At 35.8% G+C, this 25,763-nt stretch overlaps 1 protein-coding gene across 2 annotated transcripts in view; it reads right to left on the bottom strand.

The window, feature by feature from the left end:
• Positions 1–23,627: 23,627 nt before the first annotated feature.
• LOC129230054 (transcription factor 24-like) overlaps positions 23,628–25,763 on the bottom strand; it is a 34,568-nt gene continuing 32,432 nt past the window's right edge. For both annotated transcript variants that reach the window (XM_054864440.1, XM_054864439.1), the window contains exons 4-5: positions 25,529–25,642; positions 23,628–23,756 (exon numbers count right to left, since the gene is read on the bottom strand). In XM_054864440.1, coding sequence (XP_054720415.1) covers positions 23,658–23,756; positions 25,529–25,642 — 213 coding nt within the window. In that variant the 3' untranslated portion in view covers positions 23,628–23,657. The remainder of the gene's footprint in view (positions 23,757–25,528; positions 25,643–25,763) is intronic.

Consider the following 25,763-nt stretch of genomic DNA (forward strand, 5'->3'; position numbering starts at 1 on the left):
GGACAAAATAACTTTTCTGGGTCAGAAAGGACAATGTTTAAGTATTCCTGTAGTTTTCAATTATTCCAAGAAAATGACCCCACAAACGAGGAAAAGTGCGGCTCAAATCAGGTAGAATATTTCGCATCATTATCTAACTTTCTGTCATAAACTTGAGTGTTGAAACATGCATATTTTTCTGGGAAAGTTTGGTTTGAGTTGTCTGGAGCCCCACTTTTGCTCGTTTGTGGAGTCATTTTCTTGGAATAATTGAAAAATATAAATAGAAATATTTTTAAATGAAGGAATATAAATGGAATAATTAATAGATGAATACGTAAGTGAATTGATAAAGGATTGAATAAGTAAATAAAATAAATTATTTCACTTTGCCCCATCCACTTTGCATGCACTTGATTAACTTTACAAAGCATTCAAAATGCAAATAAGCTTAATATTAAATGAATAAATACTGCACTGAATATTAGTAGGCCTCAAATACTCTTTAAAATGTTAATAAAAAGAACTTTATCATTTAATAATCGTATATAATTAAAAACTGAGCGTATGTACCTATGTATCTATGCATGTATGTATGTATGTATGTATTGTTACAAATCCTGTAAATAGTAATTATTGTAGTAACGTAACCTGTAAATAGTTTCCCGTAATGAATATACAACCCCTTTTCATATGACTAAAGTATACGACCCCCTTATTTCCTTTTTGTTCATTGATAAAATTTGATAACGGTCTACTATTTTCTAGAAGCGTGTGGAATATTTGAGAGATTTCTTTTCGGTTTGTATATAAACCGTTACGCTTTATAAAGAGGGGAGTTTCGATTGAGATTTCGAACTGAGAGCGTATTTGCTCAGTTTATAGCGAGGCATTTCGCTGTGTTGTTTTCGTATTTGGAAGTAAATACGTGTGTAACCGTTAAGTTTACGGTGTTGAGTGATATTTGCTTAATTGCTGATGATTAATTTAGCAGTTGTTAACGATTTCTCCTGTACATAGTGTAAATAAAGCTCTTGTGTTTTTATCAAGAACTGTGTCTTCATTTCGAGAAGTTGGAAGCCTCACCAAATCCGTTACAATTTGGCGCCCAACGCTGGGCTTCTTCTGGACTTTCTTGGAGTAAGTGTGACTTTGGACATTTTTTTCATAAAAACTTTTTGAATTAGGACTTTATTTTTATGGTGATTACTCGCGCAATGGATGAACAATTAAAACAACTTCTTGACGCAATCAACTCTGTGAAGGGTGATATGGCGGCTAATCAAGAACAATTAAAAAGTGATTTGACTGTAAGTTTTACTGCAAATCAAGAACAATTAAAAAATGATATGGCGGCTAATCAAAAACAATTAAAAAATGACATTGCGGCTAATCAAGAACAATTAAAAAGTGATTTATTGGTGCTGAAAAATGATTTAGCTTCTAACCAAGAGGAAATTAAAAACGACCTTACTTCGGTAAAGACTGTGATGGAAAATAAATTTAATGAGATAGAGCATCGAGTTGATGCTATTGAAGGAAAGTCTGAAGCAGTTGAAGGCCGATTCATCGCAGTGGAAAATAAAATCGAAGAGAAATTTGAAGAAAAATTGAGTACCGTTGAAGGCCGATGCAATGCTGTAGAAAATAAATTGGAAGAAGAAGATAGAAAATTTCATCAACTTAAAGAAGACATCTTTAAAGACCTGGAAAGGATATGATGGGAAAACTTCGTGGCAGGTTTACAAAACTCAATTCATGATAGTGGCGGAAGCGAACGGATGGGACTCTGCTACCAAGGCCTGCCATCTTGCAGCATCCCTGAGAGGTGACGCAGCGGACATTCTTCAGACCCTTCCGGACGGCCAGCGCCTGGATTTCGCCGCCCTCACATCTGCGTTGGAGCTTCGCTTCGGTGAGAAGTGCCAGAAAGATTTCGGCCGACTCCAGTTGAAGTCCCGTTTCCAGAAAACCGGGGAAACCCTGCAAGAGCTTGCGGCGGACATCGAGAGACAGTCTCATCTTGCTTTTTGCGACTGCCCTGCGGATGTTCGAGACAACCTGGCACTCAATTACTACATCGACGGGGTTCGAGATTCGGAAATCCAGAAAGCGCTACGGATGGCGGATGTCAAAGACCTGAATTCTGCTGTTGTGTATGCGATGAAGTTGGAGGCCGCTCAGCAAGCAACCCGCAAGGATCGCCATTCAATCCGCGGCGTGAAAACTGATGAACTTGATCCGGTTTCGTCACGTTTTGATGAACTTGAAAAGCAAATGAAAGAAATTGCAGGAACCCTCAAAAGGATTTCGGCTCCCAAGGACCAAAATCGACAACCACTTAAGTGCTGGAAATGCGGCGGCGAGGGTCACTTACGAAGAAACTGTGAAGCTCGCCAAGAAACCAGAGGGAGGAGCACCTCTCCCTCTCAGGTCCAGGAAAACTAAGCCATGGCAATCTCGCGGGGCGGAGGTCGCCAAATTGGAATGAGCCCCATATTAAAGTTTTCCAGATTTCATCGACGAGTGGCGGCAGTAATGGACTGTTTGTTTACGCATATGTAAACGGGTTTCCCTGCGAACTGATTATTGACATTAGAGCCAATGTTACAATCATTAGAACAGATGTGGCTCGTCAATTTGGACTCAACATTCTATGGACGCCGCCCTGTGTTACCCTGCAAACTGTGACAGGTGACAAGATCGAGATTGAAGGTAAAGTAAACTTAGAAATTGTGTTTGGAAATGCCACTTACCATCATACGGCATTCGTTGCTGATATCACGGACCCCTTCATTCTCGGATTGGACTTTTTAAAGAAGTATGACTTCAACCTCGACTTCAAGACTAATGAGCTGCACTCGACGAGAGAAGACATAGCCGTTTTCCCCGCAGAAAGTGATGTAAAGTCCGCTCATCAAATAATAGCCCAAACAGATTTATCGATTCCCTCAAGGTCAGAATCATTGATACCTGGCTCCATTGAAGAAAACAACAGCTTTAGATTCGGCCTCATTGAATACCCTAACCTAAACAATAACCTAAAAGGAGTGCTGGTAGCATCTACGCTTGTGGACCTTTCTAAGGATGTAATTCCTGTGAGAGTCGCCAACGTGAGTGAAAGGCCAAGGAATATCCGAAAGGGTGAAGTATTGGCAACTTGTACTCCAGTAAACTGCATCATTAGAAGAATCAATTTCCCCGAGACAGTGTCTTCTGGGTTCTTGACATTGAAGTTAATTGGGAGTGCGTCATTATCGAAAGATCAAAGAACTGCTGCGGAACAATTGGTGGACGACTTCAAGCATCTGTTTTCCTCTACATCGGAGGATGTTGGCCGTACGAATTTAACGCAGCATAGGATTTACACTGGAGAACACTCCCCTATTAAACAGCATCCAAGACGACTACCGTTCGCCAAGAAGGAAGAGGTTGAGACCCTCCTGAAAGAGATGCAGGAGAATGATGTCATCGAACCCTCGTCCAGTCCTTGGGCCTCTCCCATCGTCTTGGTCCGAAAGAAAGATGGCTCCACCAGATTTTGTGTCGATTACCGACGGCTGAATGAAATCTCCAAGAAAGACAGTTACCCTCTTCCACGGATAGAAGACACCTTGGACACTCTTTCCGGACACAAGTGGTTTTCGACCCTGGACTTGAAGAGCGGCTACTGGCAGGTTGAGATACACCCTGATGACCGAGAGAAGACAGCGTTTACAACTGGACAAGGCTTATGGCAGTTTAAAGTGATGCCCTTCGGCCTCTGCAATGCACCAACTACGTTCGAGCGTCTTATGGAGACAGTGTTAAGAGGACTTTCCTACGAATCCTGTCTGGTCTACTTAGACGATATCATCATCGTGGGACGCAGCTTCGATGAACATCTGGCTAATCTTAGGAAAGTGCTGCAAAAGCTTAAGGAAGCCAATCTGAAGTTGAGCCCGTCCAAATGTAATTTGTTCCGCCGGGAAGTGAACTACCTTGGTCACATCATCTCTTCTGAGGGTGTACAAACCGATGCAGAAAAGGTATCTGCGGTCAAGAGTTGGAGTCGTCCCGAAAACATCCATCAGCTGCGAAGTTTCCTGGGGCTCTGCACGTACTACAGGAAGTTTGTAAAAGGTTTTTCCAACATTGCACGACCTTTGCATAAGCTGACGGAGAGCAAGCAAAAGTTTGAATGGTCCAAGGAATGCGAAGATGCATTTCTACGACTGAAGGAGGCTTTAACATCAACGCCTATCCTCGCCTATCCTCAGCCTGAAAAATCCTTCATCCTGGACACTGATGCGAGCAACGAGGGCATCGGAGCTGTTTTATCCCAAGAAATTGACGGAAATGAACATGTCATCGCTTACTGGAGCAAATGCTTATCAAAGTCGGAGCGAAATTACTGCGTCACCAGAAAGGAGTTACTGGCCATAGTGAAAGCTGTAGAACACTTCCATCATTACCTCTACGGCCGAAAATTTCTGCTTCGGACAGATCATGCCTCGTTAACTTGGCTTTTGAACTTCAAGAATCCAGGAGGCCAGATAGCCAGGTGGATACAGCGGCTCCAGGAATATGACATGGAGATCAAGCACCGAAAAGGGTTGTCTCACGGTAATGCAGACGCTTTATCAAGGAGACCCTGTCCTGAGAACTGCAATTATTGTTCCCGAATCGAGAAACAGTATGGAACGACTAGCCCTACTGCCTATCAGGTGACAGTGACTCCAACATCATCAGAACCTGATCCGTGGAGTGACGACCAAGTTCGAAAAGATCAACTTGAAGACCCCGACATAAAACCAATTTTGGAGTTCATGGAAAGTGACAGTCGGCGACCTAGCTGGAAGGACGTTTCCATCTTCAGTCCTACAACAAAAAGGTACTGGGCTTTATGGAACTCGCTCCATTTACGGAACGGCGTGCTACACCGGAAATGGGAATCTGACGACGGCAAAACATCTAGGTGGCAGTTTCTACTTCCCCGATCAAGGATTTCAGATGTTCTGAAAGAAATACATAGTAGAGCGACTGGAGGACATTTTGGTGTCTTGAAAACCCTCAATAAAGTTCGAGAGCGCTTCTTCTGGAGCAAGGCGAAGGATGACGTGGAGAAGTGGTGCCATTCTTGTGACGCCTGTGCTGCTCGTAAAGGACCGAAGAAAAGAAGCAGAGGGAAGCTACATCTGTACAACGTTGGAGCTCCTTTCGAACGAATTGGGATCGACATCCTGGGTCCTCTACCAAGAACTGCTGATGGAGAGATTTAACCGCACAATCCTGAATAATCTCTCGCTTATGGTATCCAGAAATCAACAGGATTGGGACAAGAAGCTACCTTTGTTCCTGCTGGCCTACCGCAGTGCTGTCCACGAGACTACCGGATATGCCCCATCTCAGATGCTCTTCGGACGAGAGCTAAGGCTACCTTGTGATCTCGTCTTCGGTCGTCCTCCGGATGCGCCTGCATCGCCTGAGGAGTACATCCAGGATCTCCAGGCCCGGTTGGAAGACGTTCATAACTTCGCACGAGAGCGAATCAACATCGCGGCGGAGAAGATGAAGACCCAATACGACACAAGGTCTACTGGACATGAATTCAACGAAGGCGACAAGGTTTGGTTATGGAATCCCATCCGACGGAAAGGTCTTTCACCCAAGTTGCAGTCGCATTGGGATGGACCCTACAAAGTCCTTAACCGACTGAATGACGTCGTAGTGAGGATCCAAAAATCACCTAATGCAAAACCTAGGGTTGTACATTATGATCGGTTAGCCCCATACTATGGCCATAGTTCATGAGTATTACGTAAACCACCATGGTTGATAACATAAAAGTTGTAGATAATTTTTGCTTTTAATGTTTAGTAATATTTCTTGTTATTATTGTGTTTTCTGTATCTGTTAGTTATTAATTAATGTGTATATTTGTAAACTTGTGATAGTAGTTTGGCACCCTTTCTGGGGATTGTACTGCCCGGGACGTGCAGTCCTTAGGAAGGGGGCAATGTTACAAATCCTGTAAATAGTAATTATTGTAGTAACGTAACCTGTAAATAGTTTCCCGTAATGAATATACAACCCCTTAACATATGGCTAAAGTATACGATCCCCCTATTTCTTTTTTTGTTCATTGATAGAATTTGATAACGGTCTACTATTTTCCAGAAGCGTGTGGAATATTTGAGAGATTTCTTTTCGGTGTGTATATAAAAGGTTACGCTGGATAAAGAGGGGAGTTTCGATTGAGATTTCGAACTGAGAGCGTATTTGCTCAGTTTATAGCGAGGCATTTCGCTGTGTTGTTTTCGTATTTGGAAGTAAATACGTGTGTAACCGTTAAGTTTACGGTGTTGAGTGATATTTTGCTTAATTGCTGATGATTAATTTAGCAGTTGCTAACGATTTCTCCTGTACATAGTGTAAATAAAGCTCCTGTGTTTTTATCAAGAACTGTGTCTTCATTTCGAGAAGTTGGAAGCGTCACCGAATCCGTTACAATTTGCATGTAAGTATGTCCAAGTAACTTCTCCAGAACGCCAATAAACTGACTATCAAGCCAGGTATCGATGGATTCGTAATCTTCCCGTCTTCATGTTTGGCTATTTAACATAATCCTCCGATAATAATTAGCGGAGATATCAATTAAAAACTATTAATTATGACGCTTGGATTTCGACATAAAATCCCTATTTTTTGAAGGCTTTCCTCCACTCAAATTATTATTCAGTGCTTCATTAGTCTATGAGAAAATCATTAAATGTGAAAGATCTGTTGCCATTTTGTTTCTCGAATATAAACAAAAAAAATTTGTTTTTGTTGTGGGGCTTTTCTTGCAATCGGGGACTTAAAATGATACGTTTTTGGTTATTTTTCCGCAATCTGGCGCAAAATTTTACTGTTTTTTTTTCTCTCTCCCTCTTTGTTCAAACCTGATTTGTTGAACACGCGTCACTTGACACAACTTTTATTTTCTAGGGGGATCATGCGAAGCCGGGCGACGCAGCTAGTACAAAATTATTTTTTGATTTACAATAAAATATTACAATAGGATTATCAATTTTTGAAAATTGCTCGTATTACCTTGTTCTTTGATTTTCAGAGGTAAGTTTTTCTTGACTGGACTACATCTGTTATTACATGATTAAAATATTATCAGATAAGTGGCGCAAAAATCAGAGTAAATATAAATATTTCCCCATTTCACTTTACCCCATATTCCCCTACTATTTTCAGTTAAACATTTTGTTCCCTCGAAAGCGCAAAAAAAAAAAAAAAAAAAAAAAAAATAAGGCATGAGAGTGCGAATACCTTGACAACAATGTACTAAGTTTCAAAAAAAAATTAACCTGATAGTTATTTGCACTTCGTTGCAGGTATTTTGGAGGGTCAGGAGGGAGCAATTGACCCCGCCCCCCCCCCCTCCTTCCCGGCTTTGAAAAATTAATGTATTTCCATATAAGTGGGCGTGACTAGTACTGTATTTAGATATAGTATGTATTGAATTTTTCCCCTTTGTTCACCCATTGGAAAAAACGACAAATGACGGGCCTACCACATTGATCATTTGCACTTCTGCTGGCTGATTAAAGCAAAAACATCCTCGTTAAACACTATTTTGAAACAGATTCAAACTAAATAAAGTTCTTCTAGCTGTTAATCTAGTCATTAATAAATATATTCTTCGTTCTTTGTATCAGATAGTGAATGAATAAAAAAATAAGTGAATGAATGAATAAATAGGATTATTTTTAAATGAATGAATGTAAATGGAATAATTAATAAATGAATACGTAGTTGAATTGATAAAAGATTGAATAAGTAAATGAAATAAATTATTTCACTTTGCCCCATCCACTTTGCATGCACTTGATTAACTTAGTGTACCTTTGTATTCAGATGAAATGTAAACTGTTTACGAGAAGGAGAAGAAAACTAGTCTCCGTTTTCTCTGTCAGGCCGCATTAAAAGTGGCAAAGTTAAAATATTTCGCCTCTCATACTACAGATGGCGACACTAAAAGAACGTTATTCTATATTTATTTATTAATTAATTAATTTATTTATTTATTAATATTTTTCTTTTTTCTTCTTTTTGCCGTTTTACAAAAAAGTAATTTTTTTTGCTGTTTTTCTTTTCTTTTTTTTTTTTTTTTTTTTTTTTTTTTTTTTTTTTTTTTTTTTTTTTTTTTTTTGTAGGTTTCCGCAATTGCAGTTTTTGAGAAATTGTGTAATTGCTCATGTAAATTACACAGCTTAGAACAGGGGTGTCCAATAGAGATGAGACGGGCTCAGCCTGGGGCCCGAGGCGGGTTCGGGCTCTAGAACTGAAAATAGCTTTCGGGCTCGGGCTCAAGCACAGATATTCAATGGCCAATCTCCATACAAATTCAAAGCAAATAAACACTTTCCTACTGTGAGAAAATGAAAGGAACATTTAAATCAGTTCAATCAATGTCAAATTTACCCCCCTCCCCTCCAAAAAATAAATTAATTAACACTTATTTATAGTGTTTTTTTGCGAATACTATTGCAATATGTCATACAGTAATGCATTTGAAGTGGAGCATTTTAAGAAAATTTAGAAACTTCTGTTAACGAAGAACATTTGACGTAACATTTTTCATTAACAGAGAGATCATGTCAGACTGTAGAAGGCTCAGTTTTTGATACAAGAAAGTTTCTTTCGGGCTCGGATTTCGATCCGAGACAATATCACTCGGGCTCGGTTACAAATTTTCGGGCTCGGGCGGGCCCTGGATCTCAAAAATGAGCCCGAACTCAAGGGCAAGGGTGCACCCTCCTAAATATAACGAAGACCACCCTCAAAGCAAAAGCCCCCCCCCCCCCAGAAAAGTGGAAAATACCCCTCAAACCCCCCTATAAATTTCAATGGCGCAGCCTGCGCCAAGACCCCCCCCCCCCCCGTAGGTGGGCACTCCTGGCTTTAGGCAGGACCGACGAGAGGTCATGTCAGCCTAGTGGGACATTAGGGACCATTTTGGGGGGAAGGGGCGCATGCTGGCGTAAAAAACACTCCTGGAGATTTTGCAGTATGTTCAAAACGCAGAAACCAGTATTTGTAATTTGTAATCAAAAAAAAAAAAATAAATAAATAAATAAATAAACTATTGATATTTTGTCTTATGGCTGCATTGGAAGTGGTATGTGATGTTCTATTAATTCCTATTGCGAATGAAAGGTGTTAAACTTTATCCATTTTTTAGGTATATTTTATTCATAAGAAAATGTATGTACACTCTTACTGCAAATCACATTTATCTTTTTTCTTCTCCTCTCATCCTACCTTTTAGCTTTTATCCTCAGTTTTGCCACTGTGGCGGTAAAACAACTTTTGAATTCTGTAATTGCCAAATTTAAAGCAATTCGCATATTAACTAAATCCATCTTTGATTATAGAGCAATATTCCCTTGAAAACCCATCGTACTCTTATTCTTAAATTATACTCATTAAAATGTTCAATAATAATTAAGAAACTGATTATTTTCTATTAGAACTTGTTCTTGTTAACGTAATACAAAATACTGTAACGGATCCGGTGCGGCTTCCAACTTTCTTGAAAGGACGACACAGTTCTTGATTAAAAACACAGAAATTTATTTACACTATGTACAGGAATGATCGTCGACAACTGCTAAATTAATCATCAGCAATTAAGCAAATATCACACAACACCTTAAACTCAACGGTTACACACGTATTTACTTCCAAATACGAAAAACAACACAGCGAAATGCCTCGCAATAAACAGAGCTAATACACTTTCAGTACAAATTCTCAATCGAAACTGAACTTTTTATCATGCGTAACGGCTTTTTATAACATCGAAAAGTTTCCTCTCAACTATTCCAGAAAATGCTACACCGTTCTACACTTTCTTATTTCATTCACAAATTTTATCAATGAAAAAAAAATAGGGGGATCGTATACTTCAGTCAAATGTACGGGGGCTGTATATTCATTACAAGAAACTATTTACAGGTTACGTTGCTACAATAATTACTATTTACAGAATTTGTAACAATACTTACAGATTTCATAAAAATTATTTAGAAAATATGGCAAATTTCTTTTTGCGCCGCCAGACAAAACTACGTATATCTGTATCTAGTTATAGGTCAAACCTAAGCTGGCAGCATCGTAATGCTGTAACTAGGATCCGCGTAACGTTCACGATGCTGTTAAGAAAAGTTTGCCCCAAATATTGGGAAGGGAGGTCCAAACCATGAAAATACCCTTTGATATTTTTTAAATGAGAAAAATTTGTTTCTGAGAGTGAAATTTACTTTCGCACGTATGTATGTTAATAGACGCCTTTTTTTTTTTTTTTTTCTTTTTTTTTTCTCACTTTTGGATAACACTCATGCACTATTTAGTTCTTGAACTTCTTATCAGGTTTTCATTTTTATTTTGTTTTATTTTTAACCGACTTCAAAAAGGAGGCGGTTATCAGTTCATACCGTATGTATGTTTTTTTTTTTTTTTTTTGGTCCACTCACAGCGTCTCACCTAGTGAACCGATTTTGATGATTCTTTTTTTAATGGATAGGGGATGGCTCAACTTAGGTCCCGTTACTTTGATTGACCATATTTGTTAATTGGACAAAAAGTTATGGGCAAAAAACAGTAAATTTCATGCAATTTCCCTATTAAATGATTAAATATGAAATCCATTGTTATAAAAGTTTGGTTCCATATACAGTAACATTAATAGTAATTGTATGTTGTTGTTGTTGTGTCTAATGACGTGCAGAGTGCGAAAGGTTTAGATGCCTTCAAAAGTCTTGATAACAAGATCTGCTAATTCTGGAGCCCGATGGCTGTACAGGACTTCAATTGGTGGTGCTCCAAGTTGGAGGAGGGAGCGAATAATGGCCTGACAATTAAAAACATGATCCGGGTGTGAAATGGTAATGGGTTAAACTTATATTGTAATGAAAATTTTGAAACATCAAGTTTCTTCAGTGTCATTGCTCCATAGTGGGGGTAAACCTAATCTGAAAGCGAGGGGATGCAGTAATCTGGATCTGTTTAGCCTCCACAATACTACCAGGTTAGGTTTACCTCAACTATGCAGGATTGCAGCACAAGCAACTTGAATGCTGCGAAATGCAAATTAGTTAGGCAAAACGGAATATTTAAATGGTTATAATTAAATTAACACACAAATTATAAATTCCAGAGAGGAACAAAGATAAATTTTTAGTGCCATTCGCTCAAAGTTTAAGACGTGCTTCTAGTTTTCTTTCTTTTTTTTTAGTATGGAGCATTTTTATGAAAAAAATATGGTGAAATTTCATGATGGTAATTTCTTACTTTTACTGAAATACCTACATTTACGCCAAAAAGAAGGAAATAAAAAAAATTTTGAAAAAAAAAATAGAACCGGCTTCAAAATTGCACTAAAAAGTGAAAAATAATTTTATTCTTTTAACACCATCGATAATATTTTTAAACATAATTTTTTAAATTGGTGCAAAAAACGATAGATAAGATCATTCACAGCCATAACTCAACTACAACTGTAAATTTAACCTGGCCTAGTTTCTTCACTACAGTGCCCGCTGCTTACTAAAATCATATTCGTTCTGAGGACATTTGATTTTATAAAGCGGCTGATTTTATAAACCGGCACTCATACACTGAAAAAAATAAAAGGTTTTTAAGTATAAATACTCTGAAAAAGAAACAAATTACGATTAGTTGTATTTTATTTTTAGTCTAGTTGTATTGTATTATTTTAGTTCAGTTGCAAAATACAGTTGACATTTTAACTTACAAAAGGTGCATTTTTAAAATTTCTCAAGGGTCTTAAAATATTGACTTTAAGTATGTTTGAAGAAGAGAATTTGAAAGTAAAGATTGAGAAATCCCTAATTTAATTGCAGCATCACACTAACTATATTTAGGAAGCTTGTCATATTAATTCAAAATTTCGAATTAATCTTTCGCACTCAAGTAGTCACGATTTGCTAGCTAACAATTTTAACTCAATTGTAAAAATGAACTGTCAACCCTTGAGATAGCTGAATGAGAACGAACTGATTGACTCAGTGGTGAGTGAGCAGGGCTGCATGTCGAAACAGTTCTGCGAAGTAGAAACAAACAGCAACAACTAAATATATGGCTCTGAAACAAATCTCTTAAGACTGCTAGATACTTCTTCTTCTTTTTTTTTTTTTTTTCATTCAACTCCCCCCTCCCCCCCCCCCCAAAATATACACCCTTCACCTTTTTTTTTTCGTTTTTGTTTATGTGGAATTTGTTATTTTATTAATGCTGCAATGTTTTAAATCCTTGAAAAAAAAAATCCTGGTTCTATTCAGAGAAAAATTAACATATGCTCTCCAAAAGTTTGATCTTATAAAACGGCGAGGATGATTTTATTAAAGGATAAACCTAACATGTTTTGATATAGAAATTATTCTGTTCTTGCAGATTTGATTCTATAAAGCGGCTGATTTTATAATCCAGTGACTTTATTAGTGGCGGGCACTGTACCACATACATTATGCCTTGATGACAGCATACGTATATAAGCAAAGGTATAAATGTTTCGTTCCTAACTTTGGATGATTTTCTGAAAGAAATATGAACGGAGCATGGTTACACTGGATTTTACTTTTTGTTTTTGCGCCAACTTCAAAAATTATGTTTAAAAGTATTATCGATGGTGTTTAAAGAATAAAATTATTTTTCACTTTTTAGTGCAATTTTGAAGTCGGTTCTCTTTTTTTTTTTTTTTATTTATTCATTTGCTATGTTCAACTCTGCTGAAACCAGTGGCGGATACAAGGGGAGGGTAATGTGGATCATGACCCCCCTCCTAAACCGTCGACAATAGTATCCGTGCACATTATGTTCAAACACTTATGCATAAAATGTAAATGATTTCAATATCTTTTCAATTCATTAATCATTTTTGAAAGTTCATATCTGAGCTACTACTTCGTTACATTGCTTATGAAATTCATTTGCAACGCTTATCCCAATTAGGTGCCTTATTCCCGGCCACTTTTGTGTTTTTTACTGACCCCCAAGCAGTTTTGGAAATTTTTCGTACCCAAAACCATAGATTCGTTCATGGGGAGGCGGGAGGGGGGGGGGGGATCATTCTTTAGCATACCTCTTTTAAAATGGATTTTTGTATCTTCCCCTGACTGAAACATGGCAATCATCACAACAAAATGCCAAAAAATTCCAACTTTGGATACTAAACTGATCAAAATCCATCCTTTTTTTCCCCCAACTTACGCGTAAAAGATGGTTAACTGTCGCAAGATCCACTATGTTTTTTATTCCACCTGAATACAAAGCCTCGACCTTGAACAGCTGTTAATATCACAGAGTTATGCTTAACCCCTATCATTTGGGAATGAATATTCAGAACCCCCTATCATTCTGTTACATTAAGAGTAATAAATACTTTATTTCCAATTTATAGACTTAATGGATATGTGAGTACTACTATAGTGTTACGAGTCCGCCATGATTTCAAGTATTCTTGGAAAATATGACTCAGTTCTTAGAAAAAAGTCCAGCAAAATTGTTTTCAGCATTTACAAATAAGTCGCCTAAATACTAAAACTATGTAGCAACTTGACAAACCTCATAGAAAACGTTAGGCATTACAGTAAGCACGTATCTTTCGAATTAGATACAGTAGAGTCTCGAGAACACGGCGCTTGATCACCCGACAAAATCTATATTGCGTCCATGAGAAAGATAGACTAAATTGCGCTCACGAAAACGATAGACCAAAAGTAAACAAAAAAATTACCAGAAGTTTTAGCATTTTATACTTCGGGGATTTTTTTCGAAATAAAAAAAGAAAGTAAAGAAATAGTATTCACACTCGCCTTCTGCTTAGCAAGAAGGGCCGGACTGGCCCGATGCGCCCGCTAGCCTGTGCGCCTTCGTTTTTTTCCCCCACTTCAAACCTTCAAACCTGTAAGTCTCCGGGGTTCCCCCCCCCCCTTCCGCCCTCAAACCTGTGTGACATCGGTTTTTTCTTTCTTGCGTGTTTTTTTTCTTTCTTTTTTTGAGCAATCACATTGCTTATTGTTCTCATTTGACTGTTCTGAATTCCTATGATTTTTTTCCCCCGCCTCCCTCTGCAGCACCACCGTCGACTGGCCTCACGATGCTGCTCCTCTAGTGAAAACCGTCTCCAGGTTGCGTCCATATCCTACACACACGCATACATGCACACGTACACACACACATACTCACACACTCATGCCTGCACATACACTCACACACACGTGCCTACACACAGACACAAACACACACTTACACACACACACTCACACACATACACATATATATACACACACACATACCCACATACACACACATGCCTGCACACAGGAACAAACGCATGCCTACACACAAACACGCACACATACCCACACACACTCATGCCTGCACATACACTCACACACACGTGCCTACACACAGACACAAACACACACACTTACACACACACACACACTCATACACATATATACACACACACATACCCACACATGCCTGCACACAGGAACAAACGCACACCTACATACACACATATTCACACACTCACACACATACGATTGCCCCCCTTCTATACGATTGCCCCCCCCCCCTTCTCATGATCTAATTATTGATTTATTAGTTTTATTTTTCAATTTAGGAACGAAAGCTAGAAATTATAAAAATTTCAGAACATAATTATCTGTTTCACTTTGACGTTTTCTGTTTACGAAACATTATTTAGCACAAACACTAACTTTTAGTTGATGTATTCATTGTTTAGATATTAGCAAATCAATTGTTTCACTTAAACAAGCCATACTTATTCAGTAAAATTATTACCAAGAGTCTGTGACATCTCAAAATACTTTGGGGTAAATAATGTGCAAGTCTAATTCAGTCTAAGTGTTTCTTGGGGAAAAGTTATTCAAAATTCATTAAACTCTTAATAAAAACGTGAGTTAAGTTGTTAGATTTACATCAATTATCACTCATCGGCTCTCAAAACCAGCCCTAGTAAAATTGTGTCCTTTTTTCTTTTCCTTTTTTTGAGCAATCACGATTGCTTATTGTTCTCACTTGACTGTTTTGATGTACTATCATTTTATTTTCTCACCAGCAACGTCTGCAGCATCACCGTCGACCGGCCCCTCCCGATGCTGCTCCTCTAGCGAAAGCCGTCTCCAGGTTGCGTCCATATCCTACACACATTCATACACACACACCCCTACACACACACACACACACACACACACACACACACACACACACACCTACACACACACACCTACACACACACTCATGCCTGCACACAGACACAAACACGCAAGCCTACATACACACACACACGTGATTGCGAAAAACATAATTTGAATTCCATAGGTCAAAATTCATTTTTTTTTTTTTTTTTTTTTTTTTTTTTTTTTTTTTTTTTTTTTTTTTTTTTTGCGTTCTTGGACCTGTGCGCCCTTGGTTTTTTTCTGCCCTCAAACTCGAGCGCCTCCGGGTTTTTTTGTGCATTTGAAACCTCTTTTAAAAATTAATTTAATTTTCGCCGTTGAACGTGTGAGTGACGTGCTCAACTGCGAAATGTACTGCTTCAATAGTGATATTTTTTACATGTTGTGTACAATCCTTTAGGTCATTGAGGTTCAAGAGACCTCCACGGTATACACATTAGATTTAAAGATCACCGAAGTCAATAAAAAAATTTTGAAAAAAAAAAAATAGAACCGACTTCAAAATTGCTCTAAAAAGTGAAAAATAATTTTATTCTTTAAACACCATCAATAATACTTTTAAACATAATTTTTGAAGTTGGCGCAAAAACGATCGATAAAATCATTCACAGCCATAACTCAACTACAAGTATAAATTTAACCAGGTCCAGTTTCATCACTACCACATGCATTACGCATTGATGACAGCATATTTGAGTAACGATATAAATGTTTCGTTCCTAACTTTGGATGATTTTTTGATAAAAATATGAACGAAGCATGGTTACAATGGATTTTACTTTTTGTTTTTGCGCCAACTTCAAAAATTATGTTTAAAAGTATTATCGATGGTGTTTAAAGAATAAAATTATTTTTCACTTTTTAGAGCAATTTTGAAGTCGGTTCTATTTTTTTTTTTTTTTTCAAAATTTTTTTATTTCATTCTTTTTAGTGTAAATGTAGATATTTCAGTAAAAGTAAGAAGTTCGGCTCTATATCACTGTATTGCTTTAAAAAAACCTTTATTCAAAATTATCATTACAATTACTATTAATGTTACTGTTATATGGCACCAAACTTTTATAACAATGAGTTTCATATTGTCGTGTAGATGAAGATAGCGAAGACAATGTGAAAGCCAAATGAAGCGAATACTCGTTAGTCTCAACTCGAGATCTTTATTCAGAACCACGAATGAACGTTACATCTCCTTATATACCACTTGAGAAAGTGCTGGAACTTTCCAGACTTGGAAAGATACAGAAATTAATAGAACATTCGAGAAAATACGGGAAACAGTAGAAACGAAATTTTAGTAAAACTCACTTTGTCCTAGTCGGGATTTGAACCTGGGTCGCTCGTGTGGGAGGCGAGAATTCTACCACTGAGCCACCGTTACCCACGGATGAAAAGTGCGAACTTCGCTACAATATCATTTGAAATTGCATAAAATTTACTGTTTTTTGCCCATAACTTTTTTTCTAAAGAACAAATATGGTTAAACAAAGTATTGGGACCTAAGTTGAGCCATCCCCTATCCATTAAAAAAAGAATCATCAAAATCGGTTCACTAGGTGAGACGCTATGAGTGGACAAACAAAAAAAAAAAAACATACATACGGTATGAACTGATAACCGCCTCCTTTTTGAAGTCGGTTAAAAACCACGTAGCACTAGATCGTGACAAAAGTCAATACCGTAGCTCTGCACCACCTTTTACTATACCACCTATATTTCTCCTTTTCTCAATTTTTAATTTCAATTTTATTGCCCGCTTTTGAATTAACATTAACATGAAAGTTTTATGATCAACTTCCATTTTTGAGTGTTGCAATCAAGAAATCATATACTTATTTTATTTCATACTTTTTTGTACAAACCAAGCTTATAAAAATAGTCTTTTGAATTAAAAACATTTTTTATAATTTATTAAAAGCTTTCCTTTTCAGTATAATTGTTCAAAATAGTTTTAAATTCGAGCATACGAACCAGCAATATGGAAAAAAGGTTACCGGTACATATGAGCTATTCTCTCTTTGAGCGCTATACATTTCTATTGAAACAAAAGCATTTTTTTTTTTTTTCTGAATAAGGATAGTTAACAAGAAAATGTATTCCGAATTTCAAATTTTTTTATACCCAATAAATTTTAAAACGAAAAACATTAAGATAACAAACAAAAAAAAATGTTTTATAATTCTAAAATAAATTTATTTCAACGAAAAATTATAACAGATTATTTCAATAAGCTTGGTTTGCACTAATAAGACGACATGAAATAAATGTATGATTTGTTAATTTACAGGACTCAAAAATTGATGTTGATCTTAATATTTTTATATTAGGTTAATTCTAGAGCTACGAATAAAATTTAAATTAAAAACTTGAGAGAAAAAACATGCTGTATCCATCTTTATAAGAATAGCTTTTACTATACCGTCTGTATTTCTTCTTCTTTCAATTTTCGATTAAAATTTTTTTGCCTGCTTTTGAATTAACATTAACATGAAAATATTAAGATCAACTTCCATTTTTGAGTGCTGAAATCAAGAAATCATATACTTTTTTTATTTCATACTTTTTAGTGCAAACCAAGCTTATAGAAATAGTCTTTTGAATTTAGAAAAAAAAAAAAAAAAAAAAAACATTTTTTATATTTCATTAAAAGCTTTTCTTTTCAGTATAATTGTTCAAAATAAATTAAAATACGAACATACGAACCAGCAATATGGAAAAAAGGTTACCGGTACATATGAGCTATTCTCTCAGCGCTATACATTTATATTGAAACGAAAGCAGCTTTTTTTTTCTTTTTGAATAAGAATAGTTAACAAGAAAATGTATTCTGAAATTTAAAAAAAAAATATCAAATAAATTTTAAAACGAAAAACAAAATGCGGAAAAATGTTTTATAATTCTAAAATAAATTTATTTCTACGAAAAATTATAAAAGACAATTTCTATAAGTTTGGTTTGCACTAAAAAGACGAAATAAAATAAATGTATGATTTGTTAATTACAAGACTCAAAAACTGAAGTTGATCTTAATATTTTTTTCTAGGTTAACTCTAGAGCTACGAATAAAATTTAAATCAAAAACTTGAGAGAAAAAGCATGCTGTATCCATCTTTATAAGAATAGCTTTTACTATACCGTGTGTATTTCTTTTTTCAATTTTCGATTATTTTTTTTTCTTTTTGCCTGCATTTGAATTAACATTAACATGAAGATATTAAGATCAAATTCAGTTTTTGAATGTTTTGTAACTGAGAAATACATCAGGGGTTCTGAATCAGTTATTCTATCCATCAGAGGTTCTGAATGCGGGTGCTTCACCCTTGGGGGTGCTTCAAGGTGTAGAGGGGGGGGGGTGGCGCGAAGTGTCCGGTATCACTTGTCGGTTAATGACGCGAAAAAATGTAATGGTTTCTCGTCAAATGTTTCAGTAAATATTATATTACTGATTTTTTAAACCACAAAGAATGTTTAATTCCATTATTGGTGATAAACTTCAACAAAAGCTTTATTCAAACAGTTTTATTTGTAAAACTAGTCATATTTACAAAGTCAAAACTACAGTAAAAGGCAATATAAATGATAATAGACAAAAGGAAATAGTATTGAAATTACAAGAAATTGGAATGACTACGTATGGAATTATTATGAAAAATTCATGAATATTATAAAATAATGAACCTCCTCTACATGAAACGAATGTTAAAATGTTCCTATTTACAGTTGCTTTTTATATTTATGTACGATTTCATACATTTGTTCGGATACAGAATCTTCAAACTTAACAATGCTGTTGTACAGTTCGTTTCATTAAAACTTGCTTTCAAGAATGGCAGAGTAGTCTGATTGAAAAATGAACAAATCCCGATATTAAATTCGTAGCTTTTTTTTTTTTTTTTTTGGAAGAATCAAAACAAAATACGTGTAACGAATCGAACGAAATAAAAATCCTACTTCCCCTCCTGTGACAAAGAAAATTCAATTAAAGTGCTCATTATAACTAGATTAATATGGAAAATTCGCTACCACAGAAAAAAAAACTTAGTTAAATTCCTCATAACAAAACATTTTTTTAAGAACAATGATCACAATGTTTTAAAGTTGTTCTTCGACGAATTGGCAACAGTAACTTCTTCTACATGTCAAGGGCAAATTTTGAAATGCAGCATTTCATAGAATGTTTAGGCGTTGTATATAATGCCTGAAACTAATCGACAATACTTGAAACGATGCATTTTTCGCAATTTAGGCCCTCTATCGAGTGTCAATATGAGAATCCGGCGAAGTATGACATAGTACATCTCCTATTCGTTTCGGAAAATGTAGTTCATAATGTCATCCAGTTCTACCACAGGTTGCAACTAGTAGAGTAACGGCACCCGTAACAGACAAGGGTCCAGTAACAGACAGTCGTAAGTTTGGATTTAAATAATAGGATTTTTAGGCGGGTAAAACTGATTGTGAAAAATGCTTAAGAACTGAACTGAACTGAGTAAATAATTTTCTATAAATCGGCCGGACTCGCGCAGCTCATGGCAGTCTTTAGAATTTTATCGCAGTATGTAACAGTTCACAGTCCTTCACAATTCGCGCGAGTTCGTTACAGAAATCTTCATGTTGTGTTAATTAACTAACAAGTTTTGTTTGCAACTAACATTGTAGTTTATGTGTTATAATTAAATTGTTCTCATTTAGAAGTTCAAGTGTTTGTCCAAACTGTTTGTGTTACAATTTCTACACGAAGGAATATCCGAAGACCATAGTTCAAATGATTTCATTGCCCCGCGACTTTTGGAAGCGTTGAAGAAGTAAAATGTATGGTAAAATTTTTTGAATTTAGAAACTTACTTGTGGGCCGTGGTAGCCCGATCGGTAGAGTGTCGGATTCGGGGCCGGATGGTCCTGAGTTCGAACCTCGATGGTCGAAGATCCACCGTCGTCATTAAAGGGGACTGGGCGACGTTAAATATGCTCGTGGTCTCAATGTCCTCCAAGTGAAACGATACCTCTGGGGGAGCTAGCACCAGGTAGCTATTAGCTCCTGATCTAGTTCTAAATTCTCATTAACTGTTCGATCCGGTGATGGTGCTGCCATCTATCGGTATAAAAAATAATGGAGGCAAGGCACTTAGTATGCAGTCCTCGACATAAATACAGTTGTAGTCAGTTGTGACTCGGAATCGAAGAAACTTACTTTGACGCACAAGACTGATGTTGCTGTGGCCCATGGACACGGTGCAACCATCTAGTGTTATCAGAGCGAATTTTATGAGCCAGTTGGTATTTACAAGGCAGTGGTGGGAGGTTATGAACAGATACCACAAGGTAGCTGATGTTTCATGTTTATTTGAATTTTATAAGGTTTTAGATCTAAATATAAAGGACATTAGCACATTTTGAAGAAAAAAGGGGGATTCTGTCCATTACTCATCCCTTCCTCATCCTATCTGTTACTGGGTATTATCAGAACGGTCTGTGTCTGTTACGGGGGGTCGGACTTTTTTTCAAAATTGGAGCAAATAAAAGTAGAATTAACTAATTCAGAGGGGATCCAGAAGCATCCAAACGTTAGATGAGATGTAGTAGCATGAGAAAAAAAAATAGTTTAAAAAGTCTAAATGCATTAAAAGGTTCAGAAAATTGAGTTAACCTGAGAGCTATGTCTTAAGCATGTTTGTAACTGGTGCCGTTATCCTAGCCTATTTTGATTTCTTGTTTTTTTTTTGGGGGGGGGGGGTGAAATTATTTTCTCTTAATACGAAAGGCATAAACTTTGTTTTGTGAAAGTTTCATTTTTCCATTCAAATTTTGAAAGTATTTTTTGAATGGTACTCTCATTATGTTTTCGAATAACATTTGTATTTTTAAAGGAATGCATGTCATTCATATACCAGAACCTTTTTTTTATACTTTGCCTAATTAGCATTTGTCATTCAATAGAATGCCTAGGTATAATGATGCCTCAGAAAAGTGTGTAATACAGTACCAGTTAGTCTATCCGGACAAACTGGAACCAAACACAATCCGCATGAACGAAAATTTGGATATTCCGGCTAAAATGGGTACTAAGCACACAACACATTCGCAAATAAGCAAACTTATCTTTACAGCAAAAAACGATACTTCGTAACAAAGTTACATAGGATTGCTAATCGCAAGCATTATCATTTAAGTTTAGCTGCAGTAGTGTCGAACTGACAGTCGAAACGCGCCTTGTTTTTTATTAAATTACTATAATAAGATATACATACAACTCCAAAAATGAAAAGAAAATAGCAAATGAAAGAAGAGGGATCTCTCTCTCTCTCTAAGAAAAAAAAACAATATTAATAGAAATGAGGAATAAAAGTAAACAAAAAAGAAATTAATATAAACTAGGAGTTATAGATAAAGATTATAAAATAAAAGACGAGTCTGAAATAAATACAGAGTATAAAGCCTCTATTATTCTTTGGTTTAAAAAAGAAAGAAAAAATCCCTCTCGGTCATTGACTAGAAAAAATTGTTTTTGTTCACTAGTTAGACGTGCTCATTTAGTGGGTTAGTACTTTATTCAAACAATTTCAGTTAAACCACCCGAAACGAAAAGGCAAAATCACAAAGGTTCTTTCAGTTTCATTTCAACATATACGCACAGCATTAAAATATTTTTAATGCCGTGATAGACCAACCCACAAAGATCCCTTTGCAGGAAAAAAAAACAGGAAAATCAGGAAAAAAACGTGTTGCGATTAGAACCAAATTAACATTCCGCTCTCCCTCCCGCAAAAAATTGAATTTGATTAAAGCCTTTATTATAATTAGAACAGCATAAAAATCTCACTACCATCCGAAGAAAAAAGAAATTGCTTTGAATACAGATAACAACACATGTTTCAAAAAATACTTCGAAGAGTACCTTTCCCCGGAATCCAAACTAGTAACAAATTTTACAACTAAATGATAGAAGTTGCTAATGCGCATATCGAAACTGCCGTTTTGTTCGTTTGATTGAAAAAAGCCATTTTCAATTTCGTATTCTCCAGTAATATTTTGCACTTAAGCTCCAGGCTTGAATTGAGCTCAGTCTACGACTTTCACTAAATTCAAAGTATTTACATCTGCGGTTCTGGTTAATTGAGAAAATTGTAACAAGTTTTATTTGATGCAGAAAAAAAAACCTCTTTTGAATGATATAGAATGTTAAGGATTGTGGGAAATAGTTCATCACATTTGTACGCACTTTATGCCAAATTTTAATTTAAGAAATGAATTACAAAACAATTAAAGTAATTCAAAAACTAAGAAATTTTTGCACTATATTTCAAGGCTGTAAGTCCTATAAAGTCTCCTGGACCAATGATGTTCCCATCTATTTTTCTAAGGGTATACTCCCAGTAATCCGTTACGCACAATATGTGTATGCGATCATATACGTAATATATCATTATATGAAAAGTTTTGAAGCTTGAGGATTAGGGTGGTTCAAAAAAACTTTTTTTCAGCTAGAGTCCAGGACACACCCTATTTTTTTTACACTTACTAATAGTATTATGCTGTAAAAGTTTTAGGTTCTTACTCAAATTCTAAGACGGTGCTCAATGACCCTTTAATTTAACATTATCCGTATCATAAAAAATGCCCCAAATTGAGAAATATTTAATTTCCCCAGCTGTTTTTTTTTCTGTAAATAATTGCTTTATTGCAATGTATATGCATATTTCTGGTGTATATTATAATATGTAGCATTGTTTTTTCAGTTCGAAGTATTTTTAACTCCCCCCCTTCCCATACTTATGAAGTTTCGGGTAGGGGGTTGAGCACCCTCTTTCAGTTGAAATAGGAAGCTAAAATTTTTCCAGTATATTGCTATCAGAAAATCTAAAAATATTGTGGGGTGTCCCGGTATCTAGGAGAAACTTTTTTCATTTACATGTATTTTTCAATCACCCTATTGAAGGTATACGCTACATGTCTAACAAATATTTGAGAGTATACGGCGTATATGGAGTATACCCTATGGGAACAACCACTGTCTTGGACCGGTTCAACCACAGATATCCATTCACAATTTCTTTGACGATGTGTTTTTTGAATATAAAGAGTAAACATGATAGTGCGAAAGTTCGTATGTTCTAAAGGATTGCCACAATTGCGTTCTCTAGTATAGTTTTTTAAAAAAAATTTTAAATCTGTAACTGGAGGTTAATTTTTCGTCTCTTTCGGAAAACGTTACTTTTCGGCCTTGCGGAAACTGTGTTCATGGACAACGGGACAGGGTTCTTGCTCTGCCGAAAACTGGACGAATGGTCAATTTAAAGAGGCTGCACCTGAAAATTCCGAATTTTGTCCTCCTTGTTGAACTGCTGCTGTCTTTTCATGGACGGATGAATAGAAAGGGCATTAACAAAAATAAATGATTATGTCTGCATGATTGGTTTAGTTCCACGAGATTTGTTGAAGATTGCTGACAGAAGAGCTCTCACTTGTGTTTTTATCTTCCACTCCAGCGTACAGCCGAGACCTCATAGGCCATTTCTGTAAAAAGAAAAGAATATTATTTACGCATGCTTTTCTGCTATAGGATCATGAAAAATTCACTTCTATTAAGACACTTTAAGGGGTCTAAGGACCCTTAACGTTCAAAATTTTCAATTTTCTGGAAAAAATGTTCTGCATAATTTAATTCTGAAGAATTTGATACCTTATTTATTACCATACGTAAAAAAAACTTTTCAAGTTATCGTGAAAATGCGTGAACTTTCCCCATAGAAATTTATGTTTACAGCAGCAACTTTTTCTCATGTTTCTCGTTTTGCGTGCATGATATTTCAGAAAGTTTGTTATATATTTCCGTAAAACTTTTTGTCCATGTCTTTCTGGTTTATTTTTATAATCTGAACCTAAATTTAATATTTTTTTTAACTATTTATCTATTTAAATGAAAAATTATCATATAAGCTTTGTGCTACAATATGATTAAGGTGAAAAAACAACGTAAATAAAGCACAAAATATTCGAGAAAATTCGAGAATTTTCTCGAATATTTGTGCTTTATTTACGTTGTTTTTTCACCTTAATCATATTTATTTATTTATTTATTTATTTATTTATTTATTTTTGAAATTTCAGAAGTTAATATCAAAATTTTGAGTGAAAAAATATTTTTTTAAATATTAACTTTTATTTTTAGTTAAAAATTTAGGTTCAGATCATAAAAATAAATCAGACAGACGTGCATGGAAAGTTTTACGGAAGTACATAAAAAACTTTCTAAAATATCATGCACGCAAAACGAGAAACCGGCAAATGAGAAAAAGAGGCTTAAATAGCTGCTGTAAACATAAATTTCCTTGGGGAAAGTTTAAGCATTTTCAAGATAACTTGAAAAGTTTTTTTGCGTATGGTAATAAATAAGGTATCAAATTTTCAGAATTAAACTATGCATAACATATATTTTTTCCAGAAAATTGAAAATTTTGAACGTTAAGTGTCCTTAGACCCCCCTTAATCAGTTCCGAAATAGTAGGACTGATTTTAAAATCAAACGGGCGCAATCGGGCAGCAGCATCATTTCCGGCAAGGTGCTAAGTTATACTGAGAAACAGGATCGCTTTAACCAGTTAATAATTCACTTCAAAAGGATTTTTATGTTATAAAATCTTAATTTAGGTTTTATAAGCAGTTCTTAGTAAGATAATGGGATGGTTTCCTTCAGAACCAGAAAAAACTTTCATTTCCCCAACAGTTTTTTTTTTTAATTAATTTTTTTAAATGTCCGATTTTTCAAACACGGCGAGGTCTTTATGACGTCACAAATGATGCACTTTTCCGCATCTTTCTACTACGTTTCCACGTTATGATAATCAAGCAGCGAATTAAAATCGCGCTCTTCGCTTGCTACCAACCATATCGTTGCCAATACACAAAGATGCGAATTAAATATTTTGCACTGTAAATGGCAACACTGAATGGCATTTCATCATTTGTGATGTCATCGGCAGAAGTCGTAAACAATGAAAGCGCTCCAATTTAAGTATTTTTTTAAAAATATTAAACATAAACAAATTTATCCAAAAATGGTCAGATCCTATGCTTTTAAGCATGCTCTTTCAGAAAAAAAAATACTTTTAAAATTTTGGAAACGGCCCCATTACTTCAGTTTTTTGCCAATAGACACAATAACACTATTAAAATATGAGTTTAGCAGTTGAAGTTACAGCCAACCATGGACGATGATATCCTGAATGACTATGCATAAAACTAGAGATTGAAGTAATTCCGTTATGGCAAATTAAGAGCGCACTTACTTTTACTGGGTGTAAATAACTCTTTTCCCAATTAGTGCTTCTGAATTCCACTTCTGTCGCTGCGTAGATGGAATTTTCCATTAATTCAAATTCATTCAGATTGTAGTTATTCTCCTTAAGATTAAAAAAAGAAGAGTATTAGTAAATATTTTAAGCATCAACATCTAACAAAATTGAAAATAATCAATAAGGAGGCCCCCTATCCCTCCCCTCAAAGTGTAACATCAGTTGTGGA

The sequence above is a fragment of the Uloborus diversus genome, chromosome 9 (assembly GCF_026930045.1).
Source record: "Uloborus diversus isolate 005 chromosome 9, Udiv.v.3.1, whole genome shotgun sequence".
Taxonomy (NCBI): Eukaryota; Metazoa; Arthropoda; class Arachnida; order Araneae; family Uloboridae; genus Uloborus; species Uloborus diversus.